This window comes from Ovis aries, chromosome 15 (genome assembly GCF_016772045.2).
Source record: "Ovis aries strain OAR_USU_Benz2616 breed Rambouillet chromosome 15, ARS-UI_Ramb_v3.0, whole genome shotgun sequence".
Lineage (NCBI taxonomy): Eukaryota > Metazoa > Chordata > Mammalia > Artiodactyla > Bovidae > Ovis > Ovis aries.
The window spans coordinates 48,676,547-48,690,445 of NC_056068.1; the positions used below are offsets into that span (position 1 = coordinate 48,676,547).

Consider the following 13,899-nt stretch of genomic DNA (forward strand, 5'->3'; position numbering starts at 1 on the left):
TTTTAAAAAAAAAAAAAAAAATGGGCCAAAGGCCTTAAGGGACACTTCACCAAAGAATAGACTTACAGACATAGGGAGAGGGAGGAGGGGGTGAGATGTATGGAGAGAGTAACATGGAAACTTACATTACCATATGTAAAATAGATAGCCAACAAGAATTTGCTCTATGGCTCAGGAAACAAAAAGGCACTCTATCAACCTAGAAGGGTGAAATGGGGAGGGAGATAGGAGGGAGGTTAAAAAGGGAGGGAATATATGTATACCTATGCCTGATTCATGTTGAGGGTAGACAGAAAAGAACAAAATTCTGTAAAGCAATTATTCTTCAATAAAAAAATTAAGAAAAATGGAAAATAAAAAAATGATATACAGATGACAAATTAATATATACAAAGACACTCCACAGCATATATCATCAGTACAATGCAAATTAAAACAATAATGAGAGACTGAACATCTATTAAAAAAGTCAAAGTCTAGACACTGACAACACTAAATTCTGGCAAAGATGTGGAGTAAAAGGAACTCTTATTCACTGCTGGTAGGAAAGCAGCTACTTTGGAAGACAGTTTGATGGTTTCTTACAAAACTAAACATACTGTTACACACATTCCAGCAGTCACGCTGTATGATATTTAGCCAATAGAGTCAAAAACTTAACATTCACAGAAAAACCTGCATGTAGGTGTGTATAGCAGATTTATCCAAAAATGCCAAGTTTTGGAAGCAACCAAGATATCCTAGAGTAAGTGAATGGAAAGGTAAACTTTGGCACAAGAGACAGTAGAATATTATTCAGTATGAAAAATAAATGAACTATCAAATCATGAAAAGCCTTGGAGGAAACTTAGATGCATATTGCGAAGTGAAATAAGCCTATTTATAAAGGTTATATACTTTGTGATTCCAGATAAATGATATTCTGGAAAAGGTAAAACCATGGAGTCAGTAGTGCTTCCCAGGTGGCGCTAGTGGTAAGAACCTGCCTGCCAATGCAGGAGATGTAAGAGAAGCAGGTTCAATCCCTGGGTCAGGAAGATCTCCCGGAAGAGGGCAAAGAAAGCCATGCCAGTATTCTTGCCTGGAGAATCCCACGGACAGTGGAGCCTGGTGGGTTTCAGTCCATAGGGTCACAAAGAGTTGACATGACTGAGTGACTTAGCATGCACACTCGCATGGAGGCAATAATCATATCTGTGGTTGTTGGAGATTGAAGTGGAGGGCAGGGGTCAATAGGATAGAGGATTTTTAAGGCAATAAAAACGTTCTGAATGATACTATAATGGTGAATATATGTCATTATATATATTTATCCAAATTGAGTGAATGCACAACACCAAGAATGAATGCTAAGATCGACTAAGGACATCAGGTATTATGACGTGTCCCAATGTAACAAATGTACAACTCTGATGGGAGTTGAATGGGAAAAGTTATGTGTAGGGAGTGTATATGGAAAATTTTTATACCTTTCGCTTAATTTTACTGTGAACCTAAACCTGCTTTATAAAAATAAAACCTTTTAAAAACAGTAACTAGGACTGAAAATTTAGAGTTAATTAATTTTCATTTGTTTTTCCAAAGTATCTGTGATGTTTACATTATTAAAAGCAGTAGAGTACCTGTTTCTTCACCTTTTCTCATCATGGTCAGTCTTTTTTTTTTTTTAGTTTTCCAATGTCATAGGGTGGTATTGTATCTTGTGAGATTTTAATTTACATTTTCTAATTACTTAATGGCAATAAAAGTGATTAACACTTTTGTTTTAATCTTTTGGTGAACAATTCATTAAAACATTTTGCCCACTTCTATTGAAAGGTTTAATTTCCTTTAAACTTTATGTTTACTGGATGCAATCTATTATTAGATATTTAATTCACAGTATCTTCTTGCGGTCTCAACTTGTGTTTTTGCTCATTTAATAGTGCTTTATAAGAGTAGAAACTTTAAAGTTTTATAAAGTTAGTTTATTTTAAAAAAAATTAGATTTTTATCTTTACCATAATTTCTCTTAGAAGTTTTATGCTTTCATAACTGTACACTCTATCTGGATATTGATCTTTAATTTTTTTAAAACCTTTATAATTTAGGATTACTTCATTTTTTAATGTGGAATGTAAGGTATAGATGGAAGTACATGCATGTGTACATCATTACACAATTATTTCAAATCTATAATTCTACATTGAACTTACACCTTAGTGTTTTGTTAAAAATCAATTAACCATGTCTATATATGGCTCTGTTTGGGGGCTTCTTCTATATTGATCAATATATTGATCAACCATGCCACTAGTATACTAACTGTATTGATGTATATTCTTCAGCTTTGTTGCATAATTTTTCAAATTTATTTTGATTATTTTCACTTCTATACTTCCATATAAATTTTAGAACCAGACTTTCAATCACTACCCTCAAAAATCCCCCTAGAAATTCAATTGGAATATGATTAAATCTGTATATCAACTTGGGGAGAATAGAAATATTCACTGTATCAAGAAAAATTGCTTATATCTCTATTTATGTCTTTGTTAATCTTTTGTAGCAGTGATTATATGTTTTCTCTATGTAGGTCATATATATGTATTTTTTTCTGAAATATGTCTCCTTTTTCAACTGTTTAAAATAATACTTAATTTCATTTCTAATGGGATGTCATTTATGTAAGAAATCCAAATGTTTATATTGTGACCTTGTAGCCTCTAAACTCACTAAACCTATATTTTATTAGTTCTAATGGTTTTTTATATTACATAAGATTTTTCTGCCTGGACAAACCATGCCATAAGAAATAGGGTTTATTTTCTCTTTCCAACATCAAAGTTTTGTTTTTGTTTTTTAAATTACATATGTTTGCTTTAATGCATTGGCTAGAAAAACTAGTAGATAGAAAATATTCAGTTTTTCATCATTAAGGGTAATTTAACTTCAATCAATTTTATTACAACTTTTACTTGGCTCCACAATCTTCTCTCACCTTTAGTGAAAAAAAAATCAGTATAATCTCCTGAAAGTCAAAGTAAAAATTAACTTTTAATATGAGGTTAGAGTAATAAAGGCTGAAGTAATGCCTTAGTGGCCTTTATATAATCTCAACTTAGGGACCCTGAGAAATATTCAAAATAAAGGTTAGCCTGGACAAACTTACCAAATTCTAAATATGTTGGGTCACTCTTTCTTGAAAAATATTCTCACAACCCGGCCCCGAATTTGCTTCGTCCTGACCCCATAAATGACTGGATTTAAACAAGGAGGAACAACCACATACAAATTGGCCAGGAGGATATGAATATAGCGAGGGACATTCCTACCAAATCGGTGTGTCATAAAGGAGAAAAACGCTGGTGTGTAAAAGGCTAAGATGACACAGACATGTGAACCACATGTGCTGAGTGCTTTGAGTCTCGCATCCCTAGAAGGAAGGTGGAAAACAGTTTGTAGGATCTGAACATAGGAGAGGGCAATGAGGAGCAAGTCAAAGATCAGGGCAGCAATGGTAAATAAGCCATAGATAATGTTGACTCTTATGTTAGCACAGGCTAGACGAGCAATTCCCATATGCTCACAATAAGTATGAGGAATAATATAGTGTCCACAGAAGGGAAGTCTTTTAAGAAGAGGACAAAAGGGGATGACAAGGAGGACTGGCCTCCCAACTACAACAGAGACCATGATGGCTACCATTTTGTTGGTGAGGATAGTGGTATACATCAGTGGATAACAGATGGCAACAAAGCGGTCAATTGCCATGGCCAGGAGTACAACAGATTCCATGCCTGTGTAGGTGTGGATAAAGAACATTTGGATGAGGCAGGCTTCAAAGCTTACCTTCCTATGGTTGAACCAGAAGATGGCCAGCATTTTGGGTATGGTAGAAGTGGACAGACCCAGATCAATAAAGGAGAGAAGAGCCAGGAAGTAGAACATGGGTTGATGAAGGCTCTGGTCCGTCTTGATTACAAACAGGATTGTGACATTCCCTACAAGGGCTATCAGGTAAACAACAAAGAAAGGGAAAGCAATCCATATATGGAAATCTTCCAGACCAGGTACACCCAGCAGAAGGAAGGCAGAAGGATGTGAGGTGGTGTCATTAACAAAGGACATTCTGCTGAAAATTCTTGGAGGATGGTCTGCTGTCTTCTTCAGTATTTCTGGGGAGACATGAGGAAATATAAGTATGGTTGTTGGATGCCACTGTATAAATTTATATAGTAGAGTAATGTTAAAATTATTGAGAACATAATGGAAGGAAATTAGGGTCCTATTAAATTTAACTCTCAAAGATATTCAAATTATTTTTAAACTGTTTAATATTCCACTTGGATTTTATAAGTTGCACTTCTCTGATGTTAGTGTGGTATAATGATTCATAACCATCACTGTGTGGATCACAACAAACTGTTGAAAATTCTTAAAGAGATGGGAATACCACACCACCTGACCTGCCTCTTCAGAAACCTATATGCAGGTCAGGAAGCAACAGTTAATACTGAACATGGAACAACAGACTTCCCCAAATTGGGAAAGGAGTACGTCAAGGCTGTATATTGTCACCCTGCTTATTTAGCTTATATACAGAGTGCATCATGAGAAATGCTGGGCTGGAGGAAGCACAAGCTAGAATCAAGATTGCCACGAGAAATATCAATAACCTCAGATATGGAGATGACATCACCCTTATGGCAGAAAGTGAAGAAGAACTAACGTGCCTCTTGATGAAAGTGAGAGAGGAAAGTGAAAAAGTTGGCTGAATGCTCAGCATTCAGAAAACTAAGATCACGGCATCCGGTCCCATCACTTCATGGCAAATAGATGGGGAAACAGTGGATACAGTCTCAGACTTTATTTTTGGGGGCTCCAAAATCACTGCAGATGGTGATTGCAGCCATGAAATTAAAAGACGCTTGCTCCTTGGAAGGAAAGTTATGACCAACCTAGACAGCATATTAAAAAGCAGAGACATTACTTTGCCAACAAAGGTCCATCTAATCAAGTCTATGATTTTTCCTGTGGTCATGTATGGATGTGAGATTTGGACTATAAAGAAAGCTGAGCACCAAAGAATTAATGATTTTTAACTGCAGTGTTGGAGAAGACTCTTGAGAGTCCCTTGTACTGCAAGGAGATACAACCAGTCCATCCTAAAGGAGATCGGTCCTGAATATTCATTGGAAGGACTGATGTAGAAGTGAAAACTCCAATACTTTGGCCACCTGATGCGAAGAACTGTCTCATTTGAAAAGACCCTGTTGTTGGGAAAGATTGAAGGTGGGAGGAGAAGGGGACAACAGAGGATGAGATGGTTTGATGGCATCACCAACTCAATGGACATGAGTTTGGATAAAGTCTGAGATTTGTTGATGGACAGGGAGGCCTGCCCTACTTTAGTCCATGGGGTCACAAAGAGTTGGACACAACTGAGCAACTGAATTGAACTGAACTGAACTGAACTGAATCATCTCTGAGCTCATTCTTTTGTGGAATGCTTACCTACATATGCTAATATCAAGTGAAAATCCTTTCAATAATCGTAACTTGTATAATATTTTCAAGTTACCTTGGTTACCTAGTTGAGCAGTACAAAAAAGAAAAGCCTCCAAAATGTTATTTTTTTTTAAAGTGTAAGTATTGGATTAGGAATCTTTCCTTATAATGGTCAGTAGTGTTATTTGCTCAGTCGTGTCTGACTTCTTGAGAACTCATGGACTGTAGCTCGCCAGGTTCCTCTGTCCACGGAATTCTCCTGGCAGGTATACTGGAGTGGGTAGCCGTTCTCTTCTTCCTGACCCAGGGATTGAATCCAGTCTCCTGCCATCTGAGTCATCAGGGAAGCCCCATAATTGTCATTGTGGTCAATAAAACATCCACTTTTTAGGCTTATTTGCCTGTCATAGTCCCGTCTCTCTAGGTGTTACTTTTTTTTATTTGGCTTAATAGACTGTGTTTAAATCTGCATTTTAGTGAAACTGTCTTTTATGTTGTGGTTGCAGAATTATTAGTATTTTTATACTTTTACAATAAAAAGCTGTGATTCTATACATGTACAAATGTGATCATCTTAAAGAAGTGGGGAAAATAGTCATTTAATTCAATATTTATGTATTATATTAAAAGAACAGTTTTCAATAGAAAAGGCAAGGCATAAATCTTATTCAATTAGGCAAAAGGAATCGATGAAAATTCTCCAGCTAATATCATAATGAATGGTGGGACACTGAAATTTTTTTCCTTAGGATTTGGAAAAAGCCAAGAATATCAACAAACATCAATTATATTTAATATATCACTGGAAGTAACAAGGTCAATACATCAAGAAAAATGTACATGAACTCTTAATTTAGAACCAGTAATTTAATTTATCAATTACTCAAGTATAAGAATATATTTTATACTTGTTTTAATAAAACATTGGAAATTGAAATTTTAAATTACAGTTTTATAAAAGTACATATCACCTTCAATGATATCAGAAACAGGGAGAACTTAGCAATAAAGTAGTTAAAATTATAAAACATGACAGAAATTTTAAAAGACTTTAAAAAAATTTTTAATGTATAGTTTAAAAGACTGAAGTCTGTTATGATGTCAGTTATTCCTAAATTCATCAGTAAGTTTAGAACAGCTTTGTTGAATTCCAAGAAATTTAAGCTTCATCTAACTTATTTTAAGAATATCTTCATTGGGAAAAGAATAACAAAACTTGATGAAACATACTATAGAACTTCCAACTTATAAAACTATAGTAATCAAAACTTATAGCATTTGTGCAATGATAGATAAATAGAAGGTGATGAAAAGAAATGAACACATTTTACAAACTCAGTTATATTTTATCAAGTGAAAAATGTGGTAATTCACTGAAAATAGGATAGTTGTTTCTTCCAGTAATCTGGTGCAATTGAATATACTTATGAGGGAAAAACAGAAGTTTGTCTCCAACTTCACAACATATGCAAAATTTTAATTATACTTCTAAAATAGACCTAGGTTTAAAAAAAAAAAAAACAGAGAACTTAAATTCTGTAAAATTTATAAAAAGGAGAATATCTTTGCAACCCGATGGAATGTAATGGTTTCTAAGACAGAACACAGAAAGCAAGAACCGTAAGACATAAGCTATTACATGTTACATGAAATTTTAAAACTTACTGTAGAGAATGTGAATTTAGAGAGTAAGACTGGAATAAAATATTCATAATCTCTACTCTCTGAAAAGAAATTCATGTTGAAAACATGCAAAACACAACTAATAAATAAGAAAAACAAACAATGGAAAAATAAAGCAACCTAAACTCACATTTGGCAAAAGAAAATATACAAATGACATTCAAATTCTCAAAATCATTAGGCATCAGGAATTACACGTTTAATATATAATGATATATTACTACACAAGCACTAGAATGATCAAATTAAAAACCATGACAAAATCAAATTTTGGTAACAATGTGGAGTAACATATTCTCTTAAATTACCTGAAATAATTGAACTCCTGAGTGTTTATTCAAGACAAATTGAAGCATATGTTTACACAAAGACTTGTGCAGGAATGTTCATAGCAGCTTTATTCATAATTACCCCCAAATGGAAACATCACAACTACTGATCACCAAGTGAATAGACAAATCAGTTTTGGGATGTTTACATAATGCAACTCTATTCAGCAACAAAGCTGGATTTGCTTCTTATGTGTGCAACAGCATAGATGAACCTAAAATCATCATACTGAGTTACCAATTACTACTAAAGAGTATTAAGTAAATAATTTTATTTCTATGAAGTTCTAGATTATATAGATAAAATAAGTGCTGAAGATATCTACTCAGTGGTTTCAGGGACAGAATGGGAAGAAACGTAAGAAGATTTTTGACATGATAGAAAAATTATTTATAAGAATGTGGGATATAAATCAACCCACTCCAGTACTCTTGCCTGGAAAATCCCATGGGCGGAGGAGCCTGGTAGGCTGCAATCTATGGGGTCGCGAAAAGTCGGACACGACTGAGCGACTTCCCTTCACTTTTCACTTTCATGCATTGGAGAAGGAAATGGCAACCCAGTCCAGTGTTCTCGCCTGGAGAATCCTGGGGACTGGGGAGCCTAGTGGGCTGCCGTCTATAGGGTCACACAGAGTAGGAAAAGACTCAAGCAACTTAGCAGCAGCAGCAGCAGCAGGATATAAATGGATATGCCATTACCTTTGTTAAAAATATACAGATAAAGTGTATACATGTAAATGTATGTAAATTTTACTTTAAAAAATCAAATTTAGATCTGAAGGAAAATTCAATATATCGTTCTTGAAATTGCTGATAAGAGTATTATGTGTGTCTATTGATCGTATATGTTTAAAATGACTCATATTAAAAAGCATAAATATAAACCTAGTCATTTTGTAATGCAAACTGTAGAATATTTGATTTAATAAAACATTTAATTTTGGAGCTTATTTTAAAGATAGAATCATTTATCTCACTCAATTACTGCTGAGAGCTAAATATCCTAAAATCTAACTATACTATTAAAAAATTAAGGTCAAAGAACATAAACTAAAGAAACAACCTATATTAAGTCTAAATATTCTGCCTATTGTGGTTGATTAAAAATCAATTGTTTGGTATTTGGGAACACTCTTTTTTAACCCAACAAAACATGGTTTTAAGTCTTCACTCTCCTATACTCTGATGACCTTAGGAAAATAATTCCCTGAGCTTTATTTTAACTGTCTAGTCTGAGATAATCATGTATCAACTTCAAATGGCTCTTGTGGTAATAAAATAAGATGTTATATATGTGAAACATAAACATGCCTTAACACTGGCCCCTTCAGTAACATTAGTTGAAATAATCTGACATTATTATCCAAAAATATGACTCAATGCTACTGTTTGATTTTCTGATAAAACACAATAGGTTATAAACAGTATACACATGGCCCCTTCTGAGGGAATATGTTAACTGAGCCCCACCATTCATTTCAAGTTCAAAATTAATTTTTTCATCTAATTAGATGAGGAGCTGTGTTTTAAATCCTCTTTATAATATCCCAGGTATACATTGTACTTAGGGAACAAATGACAAAACTTTTAATACTCCTTTAGTGATACTCATTTTTGAAAGACTTTCTACCTGGGATAAATTTAAAAATACTTGCTTTTCATTCTAAAATATAGAATATGTGAGTTAGATTCAACTCAGAACAAAATTGGATGCTGTCAGTCAACTCATGTTTTATCACACAAACTGTGGAAAGCAGTCACCTTTACAGAATCTGATTCTTGAATGTAGGTTAATACACAGAGAAAGCAAATATTTAGCATCCCTGTCTTGTAGCTCAGAGTGCAAAGGTCATCCCTAAGGCCTTACAGCCCATATGATACAGCAACTATTTTAGAGGTCACTTTACTGACTATCACTTTGATTTGCATGGTTCTGGACTCTAATTACTTACCCAGGCCCATATCTGCAGGGAAAGTACAGAACACAGCGTCAGGATGCTCCTTCTCTGTAGCAGTAGGGGCCTGGCATGTCATCTGTGGTATATCTGCAAGTGATTCTACCCAATGTGACCTCTAGAAACTCTCCTCAGTGTCTACAGTGCTAAGCTGCCCCACCAGTATGAGCCTTTTGTGGAAGACCCCTCATACACACAAGTATAAAGTATGACCTGGGCTACCTTCCCAAGGAAATGTGCTGCCTCCTCCTGTGTGTCAGGCTGGCCTTCTTGCCCACAGTCCCTAAGAGGAACACTTTATACAAAGGTTGTATCTCCCCTGAGAGGGACATTCTGTGTCCATCTCTTCAGGGACTGAGAAGATCTAGTGTTGACTCAAGCGTTGACTATGAACCATTTTGGTTTAAACCTCAATCTAGGCAATCAAGAACTAACTCATTTTGTATTTTGTCCCTTAGCCAGAATATTTTTGAATGTAGTTTATCTTCATTGCATATATCTTTATATATATATATATATATTTATATTTATAATATTCCCTTTTTTCACTTACATTCCAGAATTAACAGCTATGCAAGTGGCACTAGTGGTAAAGAACCTGCTTGATAATACAGGGGACTTAAGAGATCCAGTATGATCCCTGTATTGTGAAGATCCCCTGGAGGAAGGCACAACAATCCACCCCAGTACTTGGCCTAGAGAATCTCATGGACAGAGGAGCCTGGCAGTCCATGGGGTTGCAGAGTCCTAAGAGACTGAAGTGACTTAGTACGCATGCACACATGCTCATTATTTTATATAATTTCAAGTTGTAAAACATGTTGACAGCTAAATGTTATTTTTATTTGTTTATTTTTTTATTGAAGGATAATTGCTTTACAGAATTTTGTTGTTTTCTGTCAAATCTCAACATGAATCAACCAGGGGTATACATATATCCCCTCTCTTTTGAACCTCCCTACGATCTCCCTCTCCATCCTCCACCCCCCGCCAGGTTGATACAGAGCCCCTTTTTGAGTTTCCAGAGTCATACAGCAAATTCCCATTGGCTGTCTATTTTACATATGGTAACGTAAATTTTCATGTTACTCTTTCCATACATATCACCCTCTGCTCCCCTCTCCCCATGCCCATAGTCTATTCTCTATGTCTGTTTCCCCATTGCTTCCCTGTAAATAAATTCTTCAGTACCATTTTTCTAGATTCCATATATATGCATTAGAATATGATATTTCTCTTTCTCTTTCTGACTTACTTCACTCTGTATAATAGGCTCTAGGTTCATCCACCTTATTAGGACTGAGTCAAATGTGTTCCTTTTATGGCTGAGTAATATTCCATTGTGTATATGCACCACAACTTTTTTATCCATTCATCTGTTGATGGGCATCTAGGTTGCTTCCATGTTCTAGCTATTGTAAATAATGCTACAATGAACAATGAGATATTGGCGTATTTTTCAATTTTGGTTTCCTCAGGGTATATGCCTAGGAGTGGGATTGCTGGGTCATATGGTGCTTTTATTCCAAGTTTTTTAAGGAATCTCCATACCGTCTTCCATAAAGACTGTATCAATTTACATTCCCACCAACAGTGCAAGAGCATTTCCTTTTCTCCACACCCTCTCCAGCATTTATCGTTTGTCAACTTTTTGATGAGGGCCATTCTGACCTGTGTGAGGTGATGTCTCATTGTAGTTTTGATTTGCATTTCTCTAATAATGAGCAATGTTGAGCATGTTTCCATGTGTTTGCTAGGCATCTGTGTGTCTTCTTTGGAAAAATGTCTGTTTGGGTCTTTTTCCCACTTTTTGATTGGGTTGTTTGTTTTCCTGGTATTGAATTGTATGAGCTGATTGTATATTTTGGAAATTAATCCTTTGTCAGTTGTTTAGTTTGCTATTATTTTCTCTCATTCCAAGGGTTGTCTTTTCACTTTGCTTCTAGTTTCCCTTGCTGTGCAAAGCTTTTACTTGTTTTTATTTTTGTTTACTTGTTTACTTTTGTTTTTATTTCCATTACTATAGGAGGTAGGTCATAGAGGATCTTGCTTTGATTTATGCCATCAAGTGTTCTGCCTATGTTTTGCTCTAAGAGTTTTATAGTTTCTGGTCTGTCATTTAGATCTTAAATCCATTTTGAGTTTATCTTTGTGTATGGTGTTAGGAAGTGTTCTAATTTCATTCTCTTACATGTAGCTGTCCAGATTTCCCTGCATCATTTATTGAAGAGGTTTTCTTTGCCCCATTGCATATTCTTACCTCCTTTGTCAAAAATAAGGTACTCATAGGTGCATGGATTTATTTCTGGACTTTCTATCTTGTTTCATTGGTCTATATTTCTGCTTTTGTGCCAGTACCATACTGACTTGATGACTTTAACTTTGTAGTATAATCTGAAGTCAGGAAGGATTCCTCCAGCTCCATTCTTCTTTCTCAAGACTGCTTTGGCTATTTGGGGCCTTTTGTGTTTCCATATGGATTTTGAATTTTTTTGTTCTAGTTCTGTGAGAAATTCCATTGATAATTTGATAGAGATTGCATTGAATCTATAGATTGTGTTTGGTAGTATAGTCATTTTCACAATACTGAGTCTTCCTATGCAGGAACATGGAATATCATCTCTCCATCTGTTTATGTAATCTTTGATTTCTCCCATTAGTGACATAATTTTCTGTGTACAGTTCTTTTGTCTCCTTAGGTAAGTTTATTCCTAGATGTTTTATTCTTTTTTTGAAGTAGTAAATGGGATTGATTCCTTAATTTCTCTTTCTGATTTTTCATTGTTAGTATATATAAATGCAAGTGATTTCTGTTAGTATATAGAAATGCAATGATTTTGTGTGTTTTACCCTGCAACATTGCTAAATTCACTGATTAGCTCTAGTAATTTTCTGACACCATTTTAGGGTTTTCTATGTACAGTATCAGGTTATCTGCAGACAGTGAGAGCTTTATTTCTTCTTTTCCAATCTGGATTCCTTTTATTTCTTTTTCTTCTCTGATTGCTGTAGGTAGGACTTCCAAAACTATGCTGAATAATAGTGGTGAAAGTGGACACCCTTGTCTTATTCCTGATCTTAGGGGGAATGGGTTCAGTTTTTCACCACTGAGAATAATGTTTGCTATAGGCTTATCATATATGGCCTTTGCTGTGTAGAGGTAGGTTCCTTCTATGCCCATCTTTTTAAAGAGTTTTAATCATAAATAGTTGCTGAATTTTGTCAAAGTCTTCTTCTGCATCTATTGAGATTACCATCTGGTTTTTATCATTCAGTTTTTTAATATGGTATATCACACTGATTTGCATATATTGAAGAATCCTTGCATACCTGAAGTAAACTCATCTTGATCATGGTGTATGAGCTTTTCAATGTGTTGCTGAATTCTGCTGGCTAAAATTTTGTTGAGGATTTTTGCATGTGTGTTCAGCAGTGATATTGGCCTGTAGTTTTCTTTTTGTGTGTTGTCTTATCTAGTTTTGGTATCATAGTGATGGTGGTCTCATAGAATGAGTTTGGAAGTGTTCCTCCCTCTGCAATTTTTTGAAAGAGTTTTAGGATAGGCATTAGCTCTTCTCTAAATGTTTGATAGAATTCTCCTGTGAAGCCATCTGCTCCTGGGCTTTTGTTATGGGGAGATTTTTTTATCACAACTTCAATTTCAGTGCTTGTCATTGGGTTGTTCATAATTTCTATATCTTTTTGGTTCAGTCTTGGAAGATTGAACTTTTCTAAAAATCTGTCCATTTTTTCCAGGTTATCCATTTTATTGCCATATAGTTATTCTTGATAGTCTCTTATGCTCCTTTGTATTTCTGCATTGTCTGTTGTAACCTCTCCTTTTTGATTTCTAGGTTTGTTTATTTGATTCTTCTCTTTTTTCCCTTGATGAGTTAGCTAAGAGTTTGTCAATTTTGTTTATCTTCTCAAAGAACCAGCTTTTAGTTTTATTAATCTTTACTATTGTTTCTTTCATTTCTTTTTCAGGTATTTCTGCTCAGATCTTTATGATTTCTTTACTTCTGCTAATTTTGAGGTTCGTTGTTCTTCTTTTTCCAGTTGTTTCCAGTTGTTTTAGGTGTAAAGTTATCTTGTCTATTCAATATTTTTCTTTCTTAAAGTAGGATTGTATTGCTACAAGTATTGCTACAAGTATTGCTACAAGTACTTTTCTTTCTTATGGTAGGATTGTATTGCTATACGCTTCCTTCTTATATCTGCTTTTGCTGCATCCCATAGGTTTTGAGTTGTGTTTTCATTGTCATTTGTTTCTAGAAATTGTTTGATTTACCCAGTAATTTGTTGGTTATTTAGAAATGTATTGTTTAATCTCCATGTGTTTGTATTTTTTAAGTGTTTTTCTTGTAATTGATGTCTAATCTCATAGCATTTGGTCGGGGAAGATGTTTGATATGATTTCCGTTTTCTTAAATTCACTG

General features: G+C 34.8%; 1 protein-coding gene across 1 annotated transcript; it reads right to left on the reverse strand.

Moving 5' to 3' along the window:
• Positions 1-3,171: 3,171 nt before the first annotated feature.
• On the reverse strand, positions 3,172-4,110 carry LOC101106965 (olfactory receptor 52E4-like). The gene has a single exon (XM_004016244.4). It carries the CDS (start codon positions 4,108-4,110, stop codon positions 3,172-3,174), a length of 939 nt encoding a protein of 312 aa, XP_004016293.1.
• Between the last annotated feature and the right edge of the window lie 9,789 nt (positions 4,111-13,899).